Source organism: Galendromus occidentalis, unplaced genomic scaffold (genome assembly GCF_000255335.2).
Source record: "Galendromus occidentalis unplaced genomic scaffold, Mocc_1.1 scf7180000077529, whole genome shotgun sequence".
NCBI classification, from domain to species: domain Eukaryota; kingdom Metazoa; phylum Arthropoda; class Arachnida; order Mesostigmata; family Phytoseiidae; genus Galendromus; species Galendromus occidentalis.
The window spans coordinates 887113-914793 of NW_003805517.1; the positions used below are offsets into that span (position 1 = coordinate 887113).

Sequence of the window (27681 nt, forward strand, 5' to 3'; positions counted from 1 at the left end):
ATTCCCGATTCTCGATTCCCGATTCTCGATTCCCGATTCTCGATTCCCGATTCTCGATTCCCGATTCTCGATTCCCGATTCTCGATTCCCGATTCTCGATTCCCGATTCTCGATTCCCGATTCTCGATTCCCGATTCTCGATTCCCGATTCTCGATTCCCGATTCTCGATTCCCGATTCTCGATTCCCCGATTCTCGATTCCCCGATTCTCGATTCCCCGATTCTCGATTCCCCGATTCTCGATTCCCCGATTCTCGATTCCCCGATTCTCGATTCCCCGATTCTCGATTCCCCGATTCTCGATTCCCCCGATTCTCGATTCCCCGATTCTCGATTCCCCGATTCTCGATTCCCCGATTCTCGATTCCCCGATTCTCGATTCCCCGATTCCCCGATTCTCGATTCCCCGATTCTCGATTCTCGATTCCCCGATTCTCGATTCCCCGATTCTCGATTCTCGATTCCCCGATTCTCGATTCTCGATTCCCCGATTCTCGATTCTCGATTCCCCGATTCTCGATTCTCGATTCTCGATTCCCCGATTCTCGATTCTCGATTCTCGATTCTCGATTTCCCGACTTTCTTAGCCGCTGATTTGGCGGAGTCTTCGAGCGGCCTCTAGAGATATCATAACCGTCGCACAAATGAGGATGCGCGCTGATCGATCTCTCTTGCTTTACATCGCGCGTCTCACGAGAACGTCACACCCTCTCTAGAGGGAGCTACCGACGACCGAACGGGAAAGAGAATCAGCTGTCAGGAGGAACATCAGGAGATGACAGCGTCAAACGGAAAACAAGCTCGAATACAATGAGATCTCGCTCATCGAATACGTCCACCGAGCGGGTTTCAATTTGTTCTCGCAAGCATGAGATACGGAAGCGGGGACTTTGTGACAGTAGTATAACATGACAATTCGAATAATTCAGAAAACATTGAGATGAGGAATAAATTAAATCCTGTTGGTCGAGGATGTCTCCAGAGGTGATGATATCTCTTGACGCTTCAAGACTCCGTCGAATCAGCGGCCAAGAAAGTCGGGGAATCGGGGTAGAACCCGTCGAGAGATCTTTGGGGCTCCGTCGGGGAAGGAGAAGCGTCGGAGACGCGGACACGGCGAAGAACTGCTGCGGCGGCGTAGAATGGAGTCGGTAGTCGTACTACTTGTGAATGCGGAGGAGACCGAGCGTACTATCCAAACGGCGGGATAGAGATTTCGACTTACCATACGACAGCGGTCCCACTCTCGAAGGCAACGACAACTTATTCATTCAGAGCGTCGGTCAATCAATCGATCAGCCGATGGAATCAGTGGCTTGTCGGTGTCGTCGTAGATCTCGAATAAAAATCAGCTCGTCGTTTCCGCCGCTGCTGGGATTCCGGCGAAAAGAACAAGGGAAGACATGTTCTCGAAACTTTCCGATGCTTGGAAGTCGGTGGATCCTTGTTAGCGGTCATTCGTCGTAATATATACGTTTCGTCCCCGACGATTCCAATCACAGCACGAACTGAATCGTTCAACAAAGTTTCCAATTCCAGAAGAGATGCAACGGAGAATTCGATTATCGTCCGGAGTTCCTAGAGGAATCGAGGAGTCGACACGCTGCGTGGATGTTGTGTCAGTGGGAGCGAGTCTGTACCACAATGTCGTCAACGGAGCGGTTCGACTCGACGACGTTCCGCCCCTTCCACACGAAGATTCTTTCTGAACGGAGAGAATCTCATGCGAGGATATCGACTGTATTCACTAGTAAGTCAGAGTCGAACCGCATCTTCGCAGGACTTCTAACAGGAATCGAATCGCCTTTGTATTTTCCGTTTCTCCGTCATGAACTACTCTTCCAGCCGGAGAAAAGATGCAACTGGGGTTTTTCAAATCACAGACATGTTTTTCCCAATGTTTTCATTCCGGAATCAGTGCTCAGACCGTACAGGATCCTCGTCAGGATGACGCTACTTTGGAGCCTCCTCTGCCCACAGAATTCCTCAGACTGAGCTCAAAGTCCTTAAGCCTTGAGGTTCGGAATGAGTTCCCCCGCCAGCGGAACCATCAATGATCGAGAAGAGCTTTATGCCTGTCGGAGGGACGCGTTCCCGATGTGAATGACGGAAACATAATTAAGGTGACGCACAAGCAGATCCTGACCGAGCGCCTCCCGAGTCGAAGTGATATCCTTCAGTATTCGGGGCAATCGTGGGTAGTGTTCGGCCATCGCAATTGATTTCGGTACCTCGATTTCGTAGAGTCATTACGGAATTAAGGAAGCTAACTCCGCAATGACAAAAAATGAAGCCGTTACGTCGCTCTTTTTCTATGAGAATATCGACAATTTCTCCGACGACTCCACCGCATTTCTGCGTTTCCGCATTAATTTTCTTTTATAAGCAGGAAGTAGATGCTCAAGCCCGGTACACTGTAGACATCAAGCCTGGGACATGCCCCTAGAAGTGCCTCACAATTGGAAATGTATGATTTGTTGGTCGACTGATGAATCCGAAGTCAGGACGGAAGTTTCTGTCCTCCTTATATTCCCTCGTGTTACCACGCATCTCTCAGTCAGTGGACTTCTGTCCTCTACCTTCACTTTGGGAAGCAACGATCCACATTGAGCTCGGCAAGGATAAACGACCATGTTTCTGAATGCCATCTGCCAGATTTAGATCATCCGTCGCGTGTCCACAAACAATGAGTGTGATTATGAGTCGATCGTTGCTATCGTTCCTGGTGACGTCTTTGAACGAAGGCGTCGCCTCCCCGGAATCGAGATGTCTCCGGAATATCGACCGCATTCTGCCGGGTATTATTGCACGTATGAACGCTCTCAGTCAGAAAAACTCGGCCACCGCTCCATCAATGAAAGGAGCCCGCTTTTGTCCGTGGGAGGTTTTCCTCGAGATGACAAGACACCAGTCAGGGACGGAGGGAGGGAGGAGGTATCTGGGCCGGGACCGCAAGAAGCACATCATTAACTCCGATTCCAATCATTCCCTCGGGCTGGATCGAAGCAGTCCCGGGATATTCCACTGTTTTTCCTAGGCTTCGGTCCTTTCAGGTGTCTCTTGAGATCAGTTGGATTGCAGAGCCAGATTCTGAGCTCAACCCACGGTTCCAGGCAGAAGACTCATTGGGAATATTGTGTCTGTTTTCCAGGGCGGGTTTTGGCGACGGAATGGTCTCGGTGGATAGTGAGCTTCGAAGCATGAAGGAGAATTCTATAATGAGAATATGTAGGCTGCTATTCGTAGAAACGTCTCATGGAGCCATATGATGAGCTCGCTGGTCAGTGGTTCTTCACATGCCGAAGCCCTGCGACACGAGTTGGAATCTTCTCAAGAAGTTCACCATACCACCAGTTGGGTTATTATCCTCTGAGAAACGCAGGTGCAATGCTCTGCATTAATTCGAGGATGAGAAAACGTCATCGAAGCAATGAGGAGTCCTCCATCTCTGATATAACGTCCCCGGAACTACCGGCGCGATAACTTCAAATGGTTGATCGCTCACATATCGTTTCGTGAAACCGATGAGCAAGGTTCAGAAAAAAGAAAGAACCTAGAATTTGAAATTTATTTTCAAAAATAATTATTCGGGGATCCACGCTCGTATGGAGCATAATTCTCACTCCACGATGACTCTGGGAACTTCATCTTAGAATCTGGGACCGGGTTATTCAGGCTACGAAATTACTGGGACGTATAGGGAGCGCGGAATACGGAATAAGTCCTTACCTAGGAGCTATACTCTAAGAGTCAAGCGGTAATCTCTCCTCAGTCTATTTGATGCTACCTACGGTAAAATGTTCTCTGTGACTGTAGAATGCTACTTTTGTCGTGTTTATCAATACTATCACTGGCTGTTCTCTCCTTCGATCCGTTTCGTTGAATCTCCCGAGGATTGGTGACACTTGAATGGTCCCATTCCTCGAACTCATATTCGATGAAGCAGATGATGTGTCCGGCCTACAGCGCAATGACTTTTGAGTATAGGTGATTCATCCATTCTTCACGATGGTTAGAGGAAACACCGCAATACTTCATTCTCCCCGTATCGACCAGCGAAGGAATTCCTCTCTTCGCCTATGGTTCCACGGGAGCAATGAGCACATTAAGAAATTCGGGCGGGGCCGCGGAGAGTAAGGACAGATCGATGGAGCATCTCGAGAGGAGATTTTGAAGCTCCCGGGGTAGATGAAATATTAGATGTTTATATTTAGAGAGGAGCGTCAATGTTTCGGAAGGGAATGTAAACACCGATGAGGGACGTCAGCGTGCGGGGGAAACGGAACAGACACGTCTGCGAGAGCGAACCCCGGCAGGGAAGCTATCTAGAGGATGGACCGACAATAAGCGAACGTGCGAATTCTCATGGGTCAAACGATGCATAGGGAATGAGTGCTCGCTTTGCATCATGGCCTCGGCTGGAGCAGGACTCAACTCATGAACAAATCACATTTCAATCCAACGAGGCACAGACAGGTCGAACGGACAGTTCGTGGCGGGATGGGGAAATTCAGCGCGTTTTCGCGAATGAGATGATGGACCGAAAATAAGACGGACACGATGGAACACATGGAACGAGTACAAACAGTGGTGGAGTTTACTTGCTGGAACCCTGCTCTGTGAGATTCGTTAGAGAGCGTGACACCTCGAAAAGCGAAGGATCCGTGTAGATGGGCTCTGTCATATCATCAACAACCCTCGCCGCGTTCGGATGAACTCGATGCTTTGGAGGAGCAGCTGTCAGGTGATACTGCTTGCTGCTCTGACCGTCTTCACCGCCGACGAAGAACGGAGAAGACACGCCAGTGACTCCAGAGAATTTCGCTTGCATTCGCACCCGTTTTATAATGAGGGCCGCCCCGAATATAACGCCCACGAGGGTGAACACGAGGGCGAGCAGCAACGTCATGATGGCGTAATAGCCGGCCTGAGCGACGCAAACGGTCGGTCTCTTCTGCATCGCGGCTGAAAATTCGACGAGGACAGTGTTCAGAAGCGGTCGGAATCAGAGGATCTGTCTAGGAGATAAACAGGGGAGCCTGCGATCGAGGAGACTGAATACGTGAAATTCGGCTCGACCCACCTGCTACGGGATGTTCCTTCTGCACGTTCTTGCTCGGTATGTCAGACCTCGACAGGTAGACGGTTAGAAGTTCGTGAACCTCCTGAGCCTCTGTCGGTGGAGGCGTCATCTCGTCTTGTGGCGGAGCGTCGGTGGTTGTCAAATTCATCGGTTCGGTTTGGGTCAGAGGCGCGGCTTCGGGATGAGTGGCGTTGGCATCTGCCGACCCAGGGATTTTAGGCTTTTCTTATAGGAATATTCTTTTCCCTCTTTGATCGATCACCCGCTTCTTCTTGTGCGACCTCTCTGGTCACACAGTCTAACACGCCTCCGGAATGAATTTCGTCCCCAGGCCGAATCTAGCCGATTCCTATTCTGCGTTTACCTTCAACAGTTTCGTTGACGTCACGTCGCCGTCTCCTGCCCCATGAGGGGAATGTACCCGGACGGCCGCGGTTCGTGCAAATCACCGGCTCGCATGGTCCTCGGCAAGTTCTCACGGTGGCTTGGAACACGAGGAGGTTCGAATCCGGGAGTTTGAAGGCTTGGAATTCGGCTTCCAGTGCGCCATCGGGTGTCTTGTGCAGTTCCGGGAAGACTCCCAAGTCCACAGGACATCTGCGGGATATCAGAGACCACGAGATCAGGATCCTCTCGATGGAGCTTGTATCTAGAGACCAGAAGGAGCGCAGCGGCGGGAACTTACCCTCTGGAGTCAATCAGGAGGAATGGCCTTCCCGAATATGGATCTTTCGCAATCACGTCGGTCGCGAAGAAATCGTTGTAGAAATCGAATTGGTCTGGAAGGGTGGAATGAGGTTTTAAGCCCGAGATTATTCATCTCGCCTCCAGAGTCCCGATCATCGATCCTCTCCGCTCCGGTCGAAAAATCCTCTCCCGCACTTCCGTATCTCAGAGACGATTGAACATAAAAACTTCAGCCTCGGAATGTTTTCAGGAGGACCTTCTTGCCTACCCGGACAGATCGGGATAAAGTCGACGCAAACGGAGGGAAAAGATAGACCGAGAGAAATCGTATTTGCATTAGATGTCGAACGCGTCGCCGCCCACTTGTCCCAATGGGAAACCGTCGTCGTCCTGGGTCTGATGACTACCATGTTCCATTAGGCTAACAGTGAGGCGGGGCTCGCAGCTCCCGAGGAGCGGGAGAGAAAACGGTAGCGATAGGGAAAATGAATGGATAAGGGAACGAAGAAGAGCTGGAGGAAAAACAACATGATGTCCCCACGTAGGTCGTCGCCCTTCGAACTCACATTTGTCTCTTGCTTCTAGACGGAATGTAAGGAAATCACCAACAGCAATTGTAGTAGTGGGGGCACCTCTATACAGTATTCTCAGCTGTACGTTCGACGTCAGGATGTTCTGAGTTTTCAAGTGCTCGATCTGCGTAGGGTACCTTCTGAAAGATTTTGAAGAAGGTCTATGAAACGAGAGTTAGTCTGTTCTAGTGGATGGATAATACCGCACGGAACGTTCTTTATGTGGTAGGTAGGTAGGAACACAGGAGCCGTGCCCTCATGCGTCGCAGTAACCGCTTGTAGTAGGTAGTTATAAATAAGCAAAAGCCGCCCCGTGCAACCCCGGAGGGAAGAGTCCGTTGAGTTTTGCCCCGAGTCGCTTCCAACCCGTAGCCGTCCCGGCCGCCACCATATTCCGGAGGAGTCGTAAAGAACGTCCGTCGCTACCTAATCGCACCCAACAGACTCACCCCTCTATACGTGTGTCCAGGTAGTTTGACGTAACAACGGCTTCTTTGAAACCGGACAGGAGACATGTGAGATTGTATTTTTTGTCGCGAGCTGTTTGCACGTAATCGTTGAATTGGACTACGACGATGTTCGTCATCACGTCTCCGTATTGCTGTGTTCCGCAACGGGGGAACCCGTTTGCGCGAGAAATGCGCAACACATTCACACTGCCACCGTTGCCATCGTAGAAGCAGGACTCGTAGAAGCCATACGTATAAATTCGGCCGTAGAAACCGTCGACCGTTCTCAGGGTGAACTCCATACCGTCCGGCGTGCACGACTGGCTCACTGTGAAATAATTATTTTATTTTCTTCAATATTCATTCGTGGACGAGATGAATATCGGAAAATTCACGAATATCTTTCAATGAAGCTTCGGGTAGGGAACGTAATGCCAGAGTTATCGGAGCAACGGATAATTCAAGGTTCGAGAATTAGAAGGAAATTCAAGGACGTTAATAAATCTAGATAGGACAATTATTATTATGATCATTAATCATTATTAATTCGAGTTCGGTTGATGAACGAGGCGTCATCATCGAGCAAGCGGGCGTCTGACCACGAGGCCACATGGAAATCGTGAGTGCGCGGTCAGCCTCGGTTAGAATCTGGTGAGCCGACGATTACGTGGAGCTTACCGTCGAGGCAATCGCCACCACCGCCGCCGCCGGCGAGCTCATTTCGTTCGAAGTAGTCGTAACTGGAAGTCTGGTCGAAATGTGAGGGGTTTGAAAGCTGCAGCTGCCTCGAGTCGAAATCGGACAGCTCACAGTTCTCGGGTGAGCCGTAGCTGCTTGAGAGCTGCGATCGGAGCGTTGCAGGTGGGGAGGACCCTGAGCTCGTTGTGGCCCCGGGCGCACTCAACGCGCCGACGCTGAAAGCGAAAAACGCATCTCTTGAGGGAACCTTGTCTCGTGAGTATCGGATTGCGGTAATTTCGCGGAAAGATCACATGATACGATCCCGGGTCCCGAGAATGAAAATATCATGCGTTCGGAGTCGACCGAACAGAAGTTTCGGACCGATCGGTCAGAGTCCTCGTTGTCTCGACATCGTACCGGAAGTTGAAAGATCTGCATTGGATGTCTCGGGCCTCGGCGCAGGCGGCCTCGCAATCTTCAACTCGCTCGACGCGGAGAGCTCTCCGGATGTAGAAACTTCTCAGACGAGAGCCGTAACCAACCCGACCGAAAGCATTCGTTGAAGGTCGGCAACGGTCCCCGTATCCGGGCGGAATTGGACCCAGAGGATCTGAAACAAGTTTCGTATGAATTCCCGTTTGCAACAGCACAGCTTCCGATGCCCGGTCGGTCGGTCGCTCGCTCGCATCCTCCGATTGCCAACAAACCGAGCGTCAAATCCGTCAAATCCCCACTTGCCGAACAGATGGATCTCGTAAAATGTTCGCTCCGATTGACTGAGAGCCCGGTTCGGAGCCATGAATATCAGAAGGGGGTACTCGACTCAATCGGAGGAGTGTTCTCAGTCGACGGAAAAGCGCCTATTCTCAGCGGCTCCTCGGACGGGAGAGTCCGACGATTCACGAAACTGTGAGGGTTCCGTCGAGCTCACTCACATCAGCTAAACAAGTTACTAATAACGACATCGAATCATCCGGCGCGGCAACGTACCCGTGCCGCGATCGGAGCAGCTAATCAAGCTCGATACTACTCATCGGCGAGCGTATCAATTAGCCAAAATCTCGCGAGAGAAAATCTAAAATGACGAATTAGCTGAGTATCGCCATTACCCAGCGGGCCAGCCGTTGGACCTGACGCGCAGGTCGCTAACGACGGAATTACGAATCGCTGTCCCGCCCCCAACCGAGTCGGATCGGTATTGTACAGTAGTGGGAGTGACGGAGCGACCACGCAGGCCTGGCGTCGACGTCTCGGCTACGACATAGGGGAAAAATGCGCGAATTCTCTCGAGTTATTCACCTGAGGGCGGGAAAGGCTGATGGGGTCCGTAGGGGGTGTTGTAGGGCGATGTCCATCCCGGACTGCTTCCACCTCCGAGGTAGCTTCCGCTGCCCCCATAACCGGTCGAGCCGGCAGGCACGGGTAAACTACTCGCCGGGGAAGCAGTTCGGCCGTGGATCCTGTTGGAGGCGGAAAGCGTGTCGTCATCAATCTCTTGGCTATCAACACGGAGGCACTCTGCTAATCCAGCGTAATTACTCAAGATCCCGTCAGATATTCCGTGTCCTCTACGCATACGAACCCGAATCTCGTCCCGTACGGATCGCTCCAGCCGCCTCCCCACGGGGGGTAGTTCGATGAGCGATAGCCCGGACTCCAGCGATCGTATCCGGAAGATCCGTAGCCGCCTCCGCCGCCTCTACCTCCACCCCCACCGCCATAGTCTCCTCCTCCTCCTCCTCCTCCTCCACCGTAGCCTCCGTATCCTCCGCCGTAGCCGCCGTATCCCCCGTACGGTGGGTGTGTAGGGCTCCAACCTGAGCCGCCGAAACCGTCTCTTCTCTGGGGATAGGGTCCATCGACGAAATTATGGGACACCGGTGGGCCGGGGGGGTATGGATGGGGATATGGGGGCAGGGTGTTGCCGTACGGGGGGCTCCACGTGTGGAACTGATGCGAGGAACCGTGCGCGCTGCTGTGGCTACGATCTGTAAACCCAGCTGAATACAGTTGACATTTTAGACTTGCGTCAGGTTAGAGCATGCTCGAGTGCGGGAATCGATCGTTCGACAGAGAGGACGCTTGTCTAATGTTAAGCTCCAGAGCACGTGCTGACCGTGCTCGCTACAAGCTCCGTGGGAAATCTCGGGAGAGAAGAAGAAAAAAAACGAGCGCAACGAGTAGTCTGAAAGTTCATGGACGGACCTCTCTCGCTTCCGCGGCACAGCACGCGGTACAGGTCACCGGAACTCGGTTTGAGAGGTTTGCTGACACCCTCCCTGCCTTGAGTGAAGTCGAGGGGATCCTCGTCGTACAACGTGCACAGACGCGCCTTGTCCTGATATAGGAACGACCTGCAAGTACCGTTATATGTAAGTCAGAGAGCCCATTCAAGCCAGCCACTAAGCGACCAGTCTTTGGGGTCACTCGATGGTCACTCTGATGGCTTTCCACACGGAACGCCACAAAACGGTGTCTTCCATCTGAAATCCGGGAGGTCAGCGAGCCGGTCGGTCGGTCGGCCGCCGGGCTCGTCGGTGCACCAGCCGTCCGGCCCTGCCGGCGGAGTGACCCACCGACCGACCGACCGACCGACCGACCAACTGAGCGACCGACCGCGCGGCCCTACAGCAAACAAAGCGAGCGGAAAAAAATTGTCACTCACCGACAGAAGTAGCCACGCTCACTGAGACTCCGTGTGCAATAGTTCGAGCACTCGGTCAAATCTCGGACGGGGACGACTTCCCTCTCGAAAGCGCCATCCAACTCTTTTCCGCTCTCGAGAATCAAGGCCGTCGTTGTACACATCTGAGAAGCTGTGGAGTGGTAGGAAGGCATGTTTTTACTTGACCTCGGCGGAAACACCATCGCCGCAGTCGGATGTCACGCTCGTAGACAACAGATTAGAAACATTGGAAGGCTCGCCGACTTCCGATCGCTGCCGCAGCATGGAAATTCCCGTCTGATTTAATTGCAATTCAAGCTCTTCCAGCTTCAAGCAGACCACGAGAAGTTCGTTTCAGAGATAATAACACTCCTCTGCTAAGTCTCAAACTCCCTGGAGATGGCTGCCTTGCCGTGGGGTAGTTTCCAATGTTGTCAGAGGAGACTTCATGGGACCAGAAGGAGAAGTTTTCCGGGAGATTTCCTTAGACCCTGACTTCCCATGAAATTTCGTGGAAAATTCAGCCGAGCATCCCCTCTTCAGGACATTCTAGGCCGATCCGGGGCCGCGAGGCACCAAGCTCATCTGCGTCACGCGTCGCGTTAAATTCCCATGTGACTGACTGACTGACTTACCCGGGAGACAGAGATTCTCGAGATAGTCGCTGTTTCGATCCGGCCGGAAGTCCCGCGGATTCATGTACTTGGTCTCGGTGCTGAGACGGCAGCGATGCGTTTGTCTATCGTACGAGGCCGAGCGGCAGGAGAACGCGAACTCGTTTAAGCATTTGTCTTCGCAGTCGGTTCGATTTGTCGCGATCACTTCTTTGTCGCCAGGACTCTCGAGTCTGTACCCTGGTGTTCGATCGAACACGTACAGTCTTCCCGGGCATTCCGACTGGAGTTTTCCGGCTGAAATTTGCGAAAAACGAGACGAATCAAACGTTGGGGTCGCGTCGGAAGCTTCAGGAATTTCGTCCTTCAGAGAGAAGAATCGAGTTTGAAACGATCAGAACTCCCGCCTCGTTCATCGTCGACGTACACGAAAGACAGACTTCGTTGAAATGCCACGCGTTGCTCTGCTCGACGAGCGACTCGTCGCCGTCGGGTTGAGATTGGTCGTAATAGAGATAGCACACCGAGTCCTCGAAAACCGGAGGAGTGGATGCGGTCGCCGAGGTCAGTCGTCCCGGCATGAAGTCCAACGACAGACACTGGGTCACGACCGACGTTCCGTCTTCCTGGCATTTGCGTATACATTCTTCTAGAACTTTGATGGGCTGCGCTGTGCGAGTGATCTGCGAAATGAGAAGAATGGCTTGAGGGAATCTCCGCGGCTCCTGAGAGAAGAGTCCCGCAGGAAAATAGGGAAATTAAAGAAGTAAAGATCCACGCGTATTTTCGGTACGAGTATTACTGGCGGGAGCGCTTATGCGGATATGAACGCTCCCATCGTCTCCATCGATCGGACGGATCGCAGCTGATGGAACATCCACATTTCTATCTAGCCCGGCGGTTTTGATAAGATTCCCGATCGCCACGAAAGGAGAATGTGGACTCGGACCTCGGACCGAGTGTACGGTCGCGAAAAACGAGAGCCACAGGTGACGGAAACACGAAACACGACACGGACCCCATACGACTCACGATTAAAACAGAAGCTAAGCCGAGATGACATCGTTACCACGGGGGGATGGAAACGGACGGCGATAATGTAGAAACGAGACGAGAGGCAATGGCGTGACGTGGAACAATCACATTAGCATTCTGAATAGAGTTCTTCGCCCTCATCCTTCGCTCGCAATCGGACGGAAGTAGCTCGCGATGGAGTATCAACTAATCGCACGAGAGCTCTCGGAGAAAAGACTACGTAATCTCGTTTTTCCAACGAAAACAATAGAATACGAAGGAGATTATCGAATCACTTGGACACAGAACGAATTGTCGAAACAAAAGAGAACCGAGTAGGTTCCGGACTCCATTCATCAGAATATAATCTCGCTCCGTGTATTCCACTCGGGCAGGGAAGCACTAAGAGCGCCGGTCTGCTCGGCGGCGGGCTCGAGCTCGAGGGGGGGGGGCGAGCTCCTGCGGAGCAGAGTCTTAGGGGCCGCGGACTGTAGCTCGGTTTCCCTCGCGCCGGGCTATCCGCTGGGAATTCCGGAAGGATTTGTTGACTGCGACCTGGGTGTAGCTTTTGCACCGCGGCGTGGAGCGGATTCTGCCCTCGACTGCGGGACTGGACGCCGAGGGAAACGATCGCTCGTGATAATTCGTTGCACGAGTTGCGATGAGGATTCACGGAAGCAACTCGACATCGTTTTCGACACCGACTGCTTTTCCTACGATCCCTGGAAAACCCGCACTAGCGAAGGCTCCGCGTGCTTCCAGCCAACGCACGAGGTCTCGGAGTCGGAGATGCATCGACGTGAAGTCCGGGGCAATCTGCGGAAGACTTTGCGGGGAAAGATCGAAAATCCGATCATATCGGTGAATGCAGAAGAGGATTCGAAGTTTCACGCCGATCCATTCAAGAGATCGGCGGCCTCACAAAAAGAGGGACTTCCTGGAGCGAGACCAAAGACTTTGCGGGAAAAGGGAGATCAACTCCACGATGCTGTCAGCAATATTGATGGGATCGAAAGGCTTTAAAATATGATGTGCACCTCAATTTACTTTTCCCCCTCAGTTCCGAAAATCGGGATCAATCGACCAGAACCTGACGCGGAGCGGGAGAGCGCTAAGCCCTTGCGCTCGAACGCTGGAACGAGTTGGGCTCGACTCGAAAGATCGGTTCGGTCCAGAGAGCATCACGGAAAGAAGCTATTGGGTTTTGAAATCATCGGGTTCATCGACTCACCATTTCACTCCGTTGACGATTGCTGAAACCGACACGCAGCTTCGTGTCTGCGATCCGTTCGTAGACGAGCTTTCCGAGACCATTATTGCACGTTTGCGCTGAAAACCCACAAAAATTATTCAGACTGTCCATAAATCATCGTCTGCTCCCAACGTCTACTTCACAGCCTCAGGAAAACACGCCAGTTCTCGCCTCTCATGGGGCCCTTGCATCATTGTCATTCTCGAATAGGTTGAAGCTCAGCCGGGTTCGTGCCCTGCGGCCAGGATCCATCAAAACGTCGGCGTCGCGGTCGATCGTAAGAGAAGGGTTATTCGATCGCATTGTGATTATTCGCATCCAATGCCCGCTGTTTCTGTGCTCACTCGGTGACATCCAGACTCATCCTTATCGATCGAGCCCCGGACAATATCCTGCATTGTTTGTCTCGAATTGCCAAATTTCTCCTGCTGGTCTGGCTCGTTGTTGATGCAACATCCAGTCCTGACACTGCAGGCTGTTTTCCTCGTCGTCGCTTGCGGAGCGTGTTAAGAAGAAGGACAACGCCTGGGACATGCTTTCTCCGATAACAAAACCGACTCTAGCGGCAGTTGCGCGGCGCGCTATCATAGTTGGTACGAGTCACACGCTTGGCTTCGTTTTCTTGCAGACTGCGCTTGATAAGATTTCATGCGCCCGGGCGCAATCATTGCAAACTGTCCTCCGCGTGCTCGTTTTCATGCAGTCAGGTTGATATATTGTGCAAGAAGGCCGGCGCCTCGGCGAGCGACGGAAGCTCCCCAGGGGGCTCCCACCCCTGGGAGGAGAGTGGGATTCCATCATGTTAATCACGCGCGCGTTTTCTCCAGATCACCGCCAACTGGGATCTCGTTTCCGCGAGTATTGATTGATTCATACTGATCTTATTATCATATTATCTTATTATATTGCACATAAGATCCCTTTCAAGTCAGGGGTGACACGAATTGCGTTCACAGATCTTGTATGAGACAAGGCCTGGATAATTTTCGAACTTGTATGCGATACAGTCTACGATACGCTCTCCCTTTCATGTCCACGGAAAGACTGAGGGCAGAGTCGACGCTCTGTATGTACATACCACGCGTACGATGCGGACACGTCGAGTACTTCTCACAGCTCGCGGAGCGGACCGACGGAAGATCGATAAGAAGGCTCTTTGTTCCTTCCGCGCTCGCTCAGTCAGATGCAAAGACTCAGCCCGAGAGTGGCTGGATAAGTCTCAAGAGACGAAAACGGTTGTTCCTCGCCTATATGGCATATTCGGAGACAACGGGTGCCATGTATATATATCGATTTAGGTTCCTGCTTTTTTTGTGGATTGTCCTCGATTTATTCCCCTCTCTCCGTACAAGCCTTCCGCCTCGCTCGCTGGCTGGCTCGGCCGACTATCGCTCGCGTCGGCTCCTCGCTCGCTTTCTGTTCAGGCGAATTTGCCCCGACACACGGGACTTCGTCCCGCCGGATTTGTAATCTTCCAGATTACAACTTTTTCAGCTGATTCTCCAGCGAGGAATCGAATATCAGCGTCGAGTGCCCAGGGCTCCTGGTGCGACTGAAATCCCGCACATAAACAACAGATTTGCTCTTTTCGCTACGTCGCAGAAGGACGACACGAGATCTAAAAGCAGCGCAACGCTTCAAGAACTCCGGAGATTTAGGCTCGGCGCAGGGGTCGGATAAATGTCCGACACCGAGGGGCAATAGAGCTCTCGCGTGCTCGGCGTTAGCGGCGCGGCGGTGATGGTCTGCTAGGCATGCATGCATGCAACGATACGAAGGCGAGACGGTGGGATTCCGAGTGAGAACTTGATCTCCACAGATCGCCCACGCATCGTGGAGAAGTTCGCCGCAGCAGTTTGCTGCTCTTGCGCAAGGAGAACTCCCACTGTTTCAATAGATCCGAGTGACCTTGTTGCCGCGAGCGAACCCACCGCCGATGAAAGAGCCCACCATTCCGCCGAAGGGCTACACCATTCTGTGCGTAATTTCATTTGCAACTAAATGTCGAGCAGCCGAATAACTTGCCAAGCTTCCGAGCGAGCGAACAAGCGGGCGGTCCAGCGACTCGTTCGTTTTTCTCCATTGAGAGTGGCCTTCATATAAATACAAGGTTCCATTAGGTATTCAACATTCAATGCTTCATACGGGTTGTGACGCTCAAACAAAGTGGAGAACCCGAGGAATTCTCCGAGCCGAAAAATAAACTCACTGTCACACACTTTTTGTTTATTCCGGACGGATCCCCGTTGAACTGTCGGAAGCTCAGTACTCCATGTTTTAGTTTTCCATTCTCAATTCAGAAAAGTATCGCTCACGCTTCGAGCCGTCCTCGTTGTCTTCGTCGCGACCCCCACGAATACTCGTTCCGGGTTCTGATTGCCATCACGCTACGCACAAAACGTTTCGATGAATCCTTTTGCGTAAGGATTAATCATGAAATTCCATGAAGATAATAGGCTTGAAATGAACATCTGACGATAACGTTCATTATACCGAGATTCCGCGAGTTCGAGCGAAGACTCTTCTTCCCGGGACTCTCGCGGGACGTTCCCCGCGGGAATTTTTCCCGATGCAGCCGAATTTATGTAGGACAAGTGCGCGATATCGATCGGTGGAAATGGAAGCGACATGAATTAGTACAAGCATAGTAGTCGGTCTTTCTGTTGTGGACCCAGTGCTGCCGGCACTTCGGACGTCGTCCCATTGTTTTTAGGTGACCCATTTCGGAAAAGTGTCTCCCACTCAATCAGTCGGGCGGGCGGGCGGCCGACGGAACTACCGAGCAAGTAACCTACCCGGCAGCAAACGTTTAGGCGGTTTCTCGCCCGACGGCTAATCGAGCGCGCGGGCAATCGGCAGCGCCTGTCAACAGGACAGTCCCGAACAGATACCTACTGCTAACAGAGATGTTCTGTCATTGCTTGTATGGGTCGTCGCTGTAACGGTCATTTGCTTCGCTCTCAATCAAATGCTCGGAAGTGAAATACGCGACAGATATTCCGGCAGGGCGACCACAGGGCATGTCTTGTCTCTCTGGTCGGATTGCAGGACAAGCGCCGCTTTCGGTCGGAAGCCAATTACGGGCAGGAAGTTGAGTCGTTGAGGTCTGTCGGGCGACGGTTTCTCATTGGCAATTTTCCGTTCACATCGTAGCTCGACTCAGCTTACCTCCGCCTCAACATTGCGTCCACCTTAGGCAGAGCCGAGCTCGTGACACGTATTTTCCGTTTTCCACGAATACCTCATCGCGGCGCGGCGTCATGACGCAGAGCTCACTCTTTCGATTTCTCGGATTCTTTCGGAGTTTCTCCCTCCTGAAGGCTACGATAGAAGCGCTGGAGGATCGATTTCCCTGAATGAATCCGGGAACGAGGGAGCAAGCGACGCCACCGAATCCGGACTCCGAGCCACATCTGCGATCCTGGCCCAAGCTTCGACTCTTCTCTCTTCTCCGACGGCGATCAAATGCCGAGTTCGGGGATGGTCGATGGTCACAAGTCCAATGAGTTCGGGAATCATTGTTGCGATCGGACACCCGGACGCAATTTCAGCCGCGGAGAACGACCCAGAAAGACTGTCATCAAAGCTTCTTGCAAGATTCATCGAGCTATTGGAATTGCACAACGCGTCAAGCCCGTTGACCGAGCGAAGCTCAGGAAATTGCGGATGTCTATTGTGCTCTTTCACTATGCGAGCCTGGCCTAGATTTGGAAACCCGCGGACTTGTGACCATGGACCACTCGCCGGACGCCAGACCCTCGTCGGGCTCTCACGCATTCAATACCGAGTGAACTGAACATTCCGTGCTGGCTCAGTTTTTTCCCCCCCTATTTCTCTATTCATTGATAGGGCGAGCGGATAAATCACGCGTAGGGAATGGGCGAAAAGTTCAAGCTCTTCTGTGAAACGGACGATGACGATCACCGAACGAGCCCAGATCAGATTCTGCGTCAGATAAGACGGCGTCAAAGCGATTGTGGACCTGGTACATATGTATAAAAGGACGATCCAAACCGATACCGACGCAGGTTGGAATCTTTGATTCTATTTTTGAATGGAGAGTGGAGGGCAGGGAACGACATCTGAATGCCTGCTATTTCGAGCGATATGAAAGCGGCGTTTTTGAAATTCCATCGATCAGGACAGGATATCTCTGACGTCTCGCGTCGTATGGGTCGACTTTGTGTCGATTCATCGTCGACTTATGAGCAGAATAAATACAGCACTAAATCGAGATTAGATCAATCTTGAACTCTCGGTTCAAGTGCATTGATGGAAGCAACGGTCGATGACGAAGGAATCATCCCGTCCTCGGAATCAAGGACGCGTCGTGCCGGCCGGATTACGCGGGGACGCGCGAGGGTGATTCCGGACCTATGCGAGGCATGGGGTTCCCTTCGTCCCGCCCGCGCATAAAGGTTCTCATCAGAACTCCAAGTCTCCGATGGAGATTCAACGGACCAAATAATTTTTTGGACGTCTCTATCGATAGACTCCGTCCCGAACGAGTTCACGAATCCAGGAACATGCCTCTTGGTCACACGTAATTCATTCTCCGGAGCCCCTTCGGCTCACACATTGATTCTTCTCATGGAGAAAGGAGCTCGTGTCCATGACAGGTCGGAAGCAGCCTTGGGAAGCGGTTGTAGTCAGCGAGGCCAAAGCGATGACGATGACATTCTCCTCCGCCGCGATAGGAATCATTGGGGGGCTCGCCATCAGCAACAATGACAACATGCTCCTGTATGCCCACTCCTCTTACGGAGAGGGAAAACATCGAGGAAACAACCGGTCGATGGTCGACCAGAGGATAGGTGTGTCATCTGCTGGGAGATCGGAAGGAGGTTGCGACGGGGGGGGGCAAATTCTCTTCTGTTTTCTCCATACGCCAGTTTCTCTGCCCGAATGAAGACGGGTGGGATGTTGCCGGCGATGGCAGCTCGCTCGACGCTGTTTAGATCGAGCGGACTGGTCGACCGGCCGCTCGCTCATTCGCTCTGCCTGTCCTCCTGCCTACAGCGAAAGTTGGCCAACTCTAATTGGCTTTCTTTCGTACCTGAAGGACGTTTGCGGATAGCACAAAAGAGCTTTTGTCGTCCACTTCAAAGTCAATGCCGTAGTTAGGATCGAGGTGCGGCGGATGTGCGTTGTCGAGCTGGTTGGATTTCTGTCCATCAGTCCAACTGTCTGCCTACCAGCCGCCTATCCGGCCACTGTCGATCCTCCACTGGATCCCCAACCCTCCATTCATTATCTCTCGCCCTCCTCCGGATCCTATCGATATTCCAACTTGATTTAGAGCTCGGAAGTTGATCATCAACGAAGTCGGAGAGCAATCGAGAACGAATCATGTCGCTCCGAAAACTTGAAACGACATCTTCTCCGTATTTGGAGCGTTCACCTCTTCCCGTGAGGGAAATTCCCCACGGGATCGACATGGCTCGTGGCTGAACGGATTTCGCTGGGACGGTTTCGATTTCTGAGAAGCTTCCCGAATTATTGTCATCCAGACCATTCGATGCTGAAGTCGCAGCATCCACCGCCATCCGACTGGAAGAGAATTGGCAGTATCACTTCCTCGCAAGGCCCCCGCTGGGAAAGTCGCTGCAGACTTCGGCCGCTGCCTCTGGCTCTGGATAGGTCGGTAGTTCTCTTTTCAAGAGTTCAGAGGAATCGACTCCTAATGGAAGGAAACGAAGCCGCAGGATGAAATGGTTTGAAATAAATCTCCATTATGGAATTCCTCGAATTCCAGGGGGATCGGGATTCTCGAGGAAGCTCGCCGCTAGCCTTACAATTAGCCGGGAGAAAATCACGGTCGGTCGTCTGGGTCGAATGGAAGAACCAAGAAAGAACGTTTTGCGTGTGGGAGAAAGCCCATTTGAAATCTTTGCTCTGATGTCCGAGACGCGCTTCCAAAAGATCCGGAGGGCTGTCGGGTGCCGGCGCTCTTCTTCCAGGATGGCGGCTCTCAACAGCTGCGGACGTCGCTTTGAGATGGCAAAGTGATGCCGGAACAATTCTCAGCGAAAAATAACGACCGAGTTCGCTCTTCTTTTCCTCCCGCGAGAATTGCTCGTCAGCGCGTTCCTCAGCTCCACCGACAGTCCGCTCGACTTTGATATCGTCTACAGGACACGTCTCCGAGCCAAAACAATAGGATCCGGCAACGCCTCGCGAATTACTGGCTCCCGACGCCGCAGCCAGCTCCGTATCGATATCGAGGATCCCCTGGCGGCGCATTGACGCCGCAATCCGTTTTTTTCCTCCCGTGAAGCCCCGCGCTCGAAAGGAGACGATCTTTCCGAATGATCGACTTGGGCCGTGGGGGGAGAGGGGGATGGGGGCGGGTGGCGAATCCGCGAGGAAGGCCCCGCGCGCGTTGCTCCGAAGAACGAGCTGAGCCATGCATCGCACGTTCACATTCTGAGCTTGTCGGCCGCACCGACGACTTCGGTGACGTCAGATCTGGCACGAGGTGACGGCAACGACCGATGATGATTGCGATCCGAGTAACGAATGATTCTCCAAGGGCGACGGAATGATTGCTGACGTCTCCGAGGGACAGATGGACGGTCGGACTAAGGGTCTGTGTGTTTCCCTGTTTGTCTGCTCGTCCGAGCAAGCGACTGAGTGCCTGCATTTGCACGGCCGGCGCCAGTCTCCGAAGGCACAACTAATTTGTACGCTTGCACGCCCATCGCATGTTCCTCAACGGGAGCTCACCGCCACGAATTGAACGAATATGCTGCTCGTCGGTATCGGCGTCCTCGAACCTTCGGGATCGCACAGGCGAAGCCTCGAGACGATTTTCGAGCTCCGGGTTGTCTTCCCCCTCCCAGAAATTCGTGCACATGTCGTCAATCCCGTGCGATGGGAAAAAGGGAAAAGAACGACGAGCGGAGCTCGTTTTTCCCTCGATCCGCTGAGCTTCGACGGCGTCTTTCGCGACCCTGAAGGACTTTGCACGAGAGCTATACGACTTACCTTCAGTGAGGATGCGCAACGCGGCTAAGAACGATACGAGCGGAACCATGTCGCTCTTCAACATGACCACCACCACAGACTCATAAGCTGATTTCGATAGGCTTCACACTGAAGTCCAGTCACGATGGGTACAGATGACGATTTCTGTGCTTGGTCGGATGGTCCGTGTGCCACGAGCTTGTGTAGTTCACCGAGTGGCCAGTCGGTCGGTTGCCCAGTCGTCGGGCCTTTGGTCGGTCGGTCAGTCACTGACTGACTGAGTGAGTCCGACAGACACTAACTAGGTGAATGAATGTTTGCATGGTCCATGAGCTATGCTAGCCATGTCGCATGTCGCTCAGTAAAGGTGCCCTCACTCATCGGTCGGCGGGCGGCGAGTCGGCCAGAGCACCGTTTCCCGTTTCCGGCCGTTCGTTTCGGTTTTTTGTTGACGGCCAAACTTTGCGACTTGGCACAATTCTTCAATCAAATCGATTCATTTCATCCGACCAATTGAACGGAGGGTGTAGCGGTCGTTGCCGAACCTCGTCGGTGAAATAACATCATCTCCCGACCCCGAAACTCCGATTTGAAGGTATACCGTCGAATGTATGCTCCTCTTCCCCTAATATTTGTCAACCGCTCGATTCCAGTTCGAGCATCGACTCCAGCTGCTCTGTCAGCATTCGACAGTTGAACGTCGCCGATCAGAATTTATTTTCTCTCATAAACCGATTTCGTACCTCGTTGACCCCACTCACGAATCAGTAAACGATCTCGTTGATCCTCAGCTTGGACAGAGAGAGAATTCGATCGGGACTGGAGATTGAGCGCGTTCGCTCCTTGCGAAACCCAAGCTCACCGCGGAGCTCGCCTGTTGCATCGATACCGCGGCAAATCCTGCTCGTTACACTTAAGATAAATTCTCGGCACGTTTTCCCGTCCCATCCGTAACTGAAAATTACATCTTCGAGGAAAATCACGCGAAATAATGAATGGGATCACGATTCTCGGACCGAATGCGGGCTCTGCATGTGAGATGCGAATTCGGATCAACACAAATCGCGCCGTTGACCGCAGTACAACGGTTGAGGAATGCCGCCGCCGCCGCTGCCGTCGGTCCAGCACGGCGGATCAACGTGACGGCGGCGGCGACGATGATGCCGGCGCGACGCGTCGCGGCTCAGCGTTCGCGCGCTCAGCCAACCGAATCACCCTCACAGAAGCATAAGTTTCGATAGGATGAAGGTTCCGTGCCGATTTTAGCATTGCCACAACGGGCATTTTTCATCCGGTTGTTCCGTTCCAAAAAGATGATCTTGTTTGCACTTTGCATCACTATAAGCCCCTCTGAAAAGCTCGAATTTGACAGATGACTACTACCGTTGCTGCAGCCGCTGTCGGCGCTGCTTACTCTTCGGATTTCGGGAGCGTGGAAGCGAAGAACGACGAAGTATGACCGGCTTTCTAAAGAGAGAGGTATTAGCCCTCTGAAAAGGCAACTTTTGCTCCGATACTCATTCCTCTTCGAGTTCCACTCGGCTGCTTCCGGTGCTCGTCACAAGTACTTGTTCGGCCTGAGCGAGTACCGGAACGCCGCGCCGTCGGCTCCTTCTAAAGAGGCGCGAGGCTCGCGGGAGGCTGCTGAATTTCTCAGACTAGGCACATCCTCTGAACTTATCGGTATTCTTTCGACTCATTGCATGTTTCCGCTCGGGTCGTCTGGTCGTGACGATCCCCCGATGAGAGATTATTTTCGATGCTTCGGTGCGATTAGGAGAAGAATAGTAGGATTGCGGAAAATTTGAATTGCGCCGAGGACGATCGCAAAAACGGAGCGCTATCTCTTCCGAGCGTCGATTCTTCTCTCTGATCCCTGGGAAGTGCTCTTCGACGACACCGTACTTTCGGTGGGGATTTCTTTAAGCCTCCATTGTTCCCCCAGGAGGTAAGAGGAAAAAGTACACGGGCCGGGTAGCTACGCGTGAATGAAGCGTGTCCTCAGGAAATCAGGATGGACGCAGGAATTTCGCTCCTCGAAACAACGGGGGGGAGCTTCCGAGGAACTCGATGACTCGAGAGCAACATTACCTCAACGCAGTGTCGATTGAGATTGATGACGAGCTGCGGAGTTCGCTCGATCTTTCAGTATCAAAAGTTTTTCCACCGTATTTCGGTACGTACTATCTTGGATGGGACCGACCGCCTCGATTCCGCTATTGAATTCTGTCCGATGAACAGGTGAGTCAGACTTAGGTCTTAGGTCCGAAGCCGAATCGTGCAAGTTGCCCGGTTCGGTGTGACAATCGGTGTGTATCTTTCGCGTCCACGTCGCGAGTGGAAATCTCGGGGATAGAATCGACGGGGCGGAGTAGATCCTGATTCTGCAGGGCTTCAGACTGACCACACTGACCGCGTCCCATCTATTCATAGACCGATTGAGCGATCTTTTGGTCGGTCAGTCACTCAGTCACTCGAATGCATGCATCCGCAGTTTTGAGGGTCGCGGAACAAGGCAGCGAAGCCCTTTCGACGGTGAGCTTTCCCGGGACGCCTGGAGACACCTCGGGGCGGGGGAAGAATAGGGAGAACGCGACGAAGAGGACGAATCCAGGCGAGAATCCGGCATTTGTAAGCTGCCACTGTTGCTCGACAGACGGAGGAGGAAAATCGGTGGCCTTCTTCGGAAACGTCCGATTGGATCAGTCTGGAACCCGAGGCTGCTCTTAAGAAGATTACTGCACCCGCCAAGCTGAGGGACGGACCGACCGACTGACCCACCGAGCGAGCGAGTGAGCGACTAAGCGATTGCTTGAAAGAGAGGACTCTTCCGCCTCAAAGACCTGGTCAAGGTTGACGGCGGTGGCGGCGCTGAAAACACCGCCTCCCGCTGGAGAAAGGCTGACGAGCTTGATAACAGAATTCGCGCTGAAAAACAACGAGCCTCGCCGAAAGTCTGCTGGTCTCGTCCATCCGATGATGAGCCACCTTCGTGAAACGCCGAAAACGGCATCACGACGACAACAGCAACGGTTTTCCTGACGTCAGCTTTTGTTCAAGTTCGAGTGAGCTGTGACCTCATCGCGGAACGACTCCACCAAAACGCTTCCTGTTCAGATCATCTGAACTTCATTTTGTGTTAAAAGCTCATCATTGCCGTCATGAATGCATGAACGGGTGACACCGACGGACAGCTAAATCAGGGGCGAGGCCCACGAAAATTTCGCAGCTGAAAATTTCTAACACTCTTTCAAATATTTCAATTGACAAACGATGGAAAGCGGAACGATATTGCTATCGATTGATCATTATTCCGCCGCGGGCATGGCCGTATTTACCCACTAGGCTTTTAGGCTGGAGCCGGGGGCGGCAGATTCCCGATGAGAGGCAGATTTTTGCCGGCGCGGGCGTTTTTCTCGGTTGCTGGCACATATTCTCCTGGTCGGATTGGAACACGCAAGTGTCGAATCGGCGACGAGAAAGATAGTTTTGTGGTTCATTCCACGCAGAGAACAAAATATATTTGGAGACATGAATATGCAAGATAAAATGGAAAGCTTCCTTGCGAACTGAATTTCGAAAATTGATATACATAGGTCGGGTTGGAGCCAGGGGCGTTCCCAGGATTTTTTTTTGGGGGGGGCCAGACTAGGTTTTCGGGGGGCCAGAGATCCAAAATGATGAGGTACCCTGTACTCCTGCATTACGCTGAAATAATTTTGGGGGGGCCATGGCCCCCTTGGCCCCCCCCCCCTCGGGTACGCCACTGGTTGGAGCGGCAGTCAGAGTCAGCCTTAAGGCGGCAAATTCCTGCATACGGCTCTGGCCATGGGCAGGGTGAGGGGGGGGGGTTCATTCCTCATGACATCACAAGAGACGTCATCTCTGGTCTTACGGAACACCGGCCAGGGCAACGAATCCCCGGTATAGCCCAGGAGAGTACAGGAGTCAATAACGAGGACAACGGCGCTGGCGACGACGCGACGGCGGCGGCAACAGAAAGTGCGTCGAAACCCACGATTTTTATAATCGGCGGATTTGTGCGCAGATCACGTACCGAGCGATTCTGGCTCACTCAGTCAGGAGTAGAGGTCTAGACGGCGTTGTTGTATCATATCTTTTATATGAAATCGTTTTCCCTATGCTCTCGTGTCTGACCTCACTTCAATACGAAGATATGACGCTTGCCGCTATCCGCTCTAACAACGCCCTGAGCCCTCGTGACGTCAGCGATAGCTCCTGCAAGTCTGATGGCCGAGATGACAACCTGCCCAGCTCGTTGGCAAAACGAATTCGTGTCAGTGCGATGGAATGGTGTATTTTCCTGAGAGAGGGGAGCTTGATGAGGAGCATGAATTCTGAGGATTTTGAGAAATCGGAACAAAATCCCTCCGCATCCTCTCGAATAATTTTTCCGCGTTTCCTGACTGGGCGTTGGGAGTACCTACCCGTTGTATTATATCGACCGTATCCACTCGAGCTTGTCGAAGGACCGCATCAGGCTAAGGGTAGGTTTAGACTCGATATGGTGGAAAAATGCAAATACCTTGGTCGTGCTCACAGTGGTGTGAGATACCCCTGATGTAAGTCGGTCCGCTTCGGACCTAACCCTCCTCGTAGGTCTCGAACGGTCCGGGGAGAACGAATACCCGCGAAGCAGTGAAGTGGCCTCGTCGATCAGAAACGTTTAGGCGGCTGAGAAATGGAGAACCTGTCCGAAACGGTGAGGTTTGGAAGATATCTCTGGTGACCTAGGATATCTTTCATGTATAGAATTCGGATTTTCTCCTCTTGTTTGTCCTAGGGCTGATTGATGCCCAGACTTTTCTCGGCAGCTCGCAACTTTTCGAACAGCTCTCCCCTGACGTTCAATCCGAGCGGCGCGTGAGGCTCAGGCTTCTGACTCGCAAGTTTCCGTCCTCGTTTCGGTCCTCCATCATGTTGTCTCCTACAAACCCCAGGAAGTACATACTGTGGAGAGAGTCCGTCGTTCGGCAGAGCTCATAGACCTCTCGCGACCACCTGTTGGAGGAGCTGCTTAGTGCCCTGAGAAAATGAAAGATCGGTCTCCAGTCGATGCTCCCCGAGATTCCATGGAGTCTTGAGGAGGATCATGCGACCGAGGGAAATCGAGTAGCTTGAAAGGAACTCCCAATGAGGCAGGATCTATCCAAACCCAGATCCGGAACCACAAGCCCGAGGAGCAGTTTCTTTTCATGTTTCAATAAATATCTCACTCCACAAACCCGACGTACCTAAGTATTTTTCCCTCCTCCCCGAGTCCGATACACTAGCGTGTCCACGGACCCGCACGCCATCCCTTTATCCACACCGATCTTCCCCTGGTGAAGCACCTCCGTGCCATCGACAAAGCGCCCTAGGCCCGTTGAATTCTTCATTCCTCCCTCGAATCCACCCCGGAGTCTATCGTCGGCGCCGGCGCAGAGAGACTACGAGCGTAGAAGAAAACTCTGACGAGACCTTCCGCCTCTCGTTGCGCCGGTGTATCCGGGCGTCAAGCCAATGAATAATGGTCGCTGTACGGCGAAAGCTACTTTAGTGCCGGTGGGCGGCGCATGCTTTCTGATCGACGTTATCTCACTCGGAGAGATTACAGAGCAGGACCAGGACGCGTCGGGGGAATGACCGGACGGACTGGAGAGCCCGCGAGGACGCGACGTAAGTCCTTTATTAACAGACGGACTGCATGACAAACGAGAACAATTATCACGACGTTGTCATCGATCACCGATCGACTATCTTCTCTTCGAGCGATTCCCTGGTCGGAAGTCGATTCATCCATCCGGGTGCGTCCATCCGTCGTCGAGCTGACCTTCGCCAGCCGACCCGATCGCAGGCCGGAGTCCACTTCTCATCAAGTCCATGGCCTCGTTGACGAAGACAAGCAGCCAGACAACAGATACGCCACGACGTTCTCGCCGTCCAGTCCAATCTCCCCGTCGCCGTCCGCCGGTTGCAGTTTTCATACTCTTCACTATCCGGTCCCGTCTCCCCGTTATTCGGTTCATCCCGCCCGTGTCCGCCCTCTTTTCGGAAGCGAAGTCGGCCCCACCCACCAACTCACTCACTTTTCCTCTCCAGTGATTCCATCTCATTCCTCTTGCCGGATTTTTCCTCATTTCCCTGAATAAGCAAACCTGCCGACGTTTTCGCTGCTTCTCCCCTCCGCTCTGCTTGTTCCCGTACCCTATTCGATTGGTGTAGGCTCGGGCGTTCTCCTCGATGCACTCCGCTCCCGATCACCGGGATTTTCCCCTTAAGCGAAGCCACCTATCGGTAGATTTCCTCCGTGGCACAGATTCACTTCGATTGAAACCCAATGGACGTCGCATGGCTCTCCTTTCTCTTATACCTCCGCGGCACATATCCGCGTCCCGACGACCTCTTCGATTGGTGTTCCTGTTTCCCTCAAACGATCCTGACATCTATTCCCCATCTCCTTCATCTCGACAGAGGCTCTCTTGCATCACAATCTGCCCTTCGCTTGTTCCTGAGCCGGAATCCGCACGGAAAATCTCCATCGAGAGGCTTAACGTTTCAATACATGTCCCGAACGCCCTGGTGAGCAGGCTGTGCTGGAAAAAAAGAGCGTCACGGCCGGAAATCGAGTTGGAATCCCAACAATCGAATGGTTTCGGTCGCATCTGTGACAAACACGACATGATTTTTCTATTTTCCGTGCACTAAGCAAATTTGGGCGAGCATCCGGAGTGGGAATTCTTCCGGTTAGCCGGGACCACGCGTCCCGGCTCAATCTATCCAATCCTGACGTCTGCTTTCCTTTGCCGAGTCACGTCCTAGCGACCGGTCAAGGGCCCGCTCATCCAATCACGATTGTTGTGCCACGAGTCGGCCGCTCGGTTCCCACCTGTGCGGTGGAGCGGCTGCTGACTGGGAAAGTAGAGACTATTAGAGGAGCGTCGCTCCAGATTTCTGATCTCGGCCTCAATCGTTCAGATCATAAAAAGTTTATAGCTTACTTAGTCGTCGCCGTCCCCTCATCCCCTTCCTTCCCGCCCCCGGGAACGTCTCGCGGAACCCCGCTTCATCACGCGCCGCATGATGGCAGGGAATCATTTTACGGGTAGACTTTCATATTGATCCGAAAACCGAGCTGACAACGACGTTGGTGGCGGAGGCTGTGTCGTCTCGAGGAGCAGCAGAGCCAGCGCTCTAACGATATTCGCATTGTTTCCTCGAGGCTTCTCTTTCCCGCTTCTCGTAGTCGAGGTCCTCGCTCAGCACGGCCGCAGCGGCGACAAATACCGCGACAGGTACGACGAGCAGGAGAACAAGCTGCAGCTGTTGCGGTGGGATGAGTTTCAACAGGTGGTTCGCGCAGGTGGATCCGACGGGAAGTAATCGCTATGGGAGGCATTCGCACCGCGCGAAGCTTACAGGTGGTGCTCCCCCGGGGCGGATAACAATAATTAGAGTGACGGTTCCGAGGTTTTTCCAGGAGCATCCACGTATCAGCGGAGCGACGAGAAACGGATAAGTCTCGGTTTCTGCGTCAAATGCAGTGGATTGACGATGGATATTATATCGTCGACGGGTCACCTCTGAATTCATTCCCGCTTGTTCTGCATTAGTAGGATGAGAGCTGCCTTGCAGAAATGGATTCGCCCAGCGCATCCTCCCCCAGCAGACTTTATCCCGAGCGGTGGAGCATTTATG

General features: G+C 52.8%; 1 protein-coding gene across 1 annotated transcript; it reads right to left on the minus strand.

Annotated features, from left to right (window-relative positions):
- Nucleotides 1-4597: 4597 nt before the first annotated feature.
- Nucleotides 4598-20071, minus strand: nompA (no mechanoreceptor potential A). The gene is made up of 16 exons (XM_029112832.1): nucleotides 20005-20071; nucleotides 12997-13094; nucleotides 11179-11434; nucleotides 10773-11048; nucleotides 10138-10288; nucleotides 9678-9826; nucleotides 9055-9472; nucleotides 8772-8932; nucleotides 7890-8082; nucleotides 7470-7705; nucleotides 6792-7119; nucleotides 6337-6503; nucleotides 5769-5862; nucleotides 5448-5680; nucleotides 5084-5281; nucleotides 4598-4965 (listed from the first exon to the last, which is right to left on the minus strand). The coding sequence occupies exons 1-16, from the start codon at nucleotides 20066-20068 to the stop codon at nucleotides 4598-4600; spliced, it is 3390 nt and encodes a 1129-aa protein (XP_028968665.1). The 5' UTR covers nucleotides 20069-20071.
- Between the last annotated feature and the right edge of the window lie 7610 nt (nucleotides 20072-27681).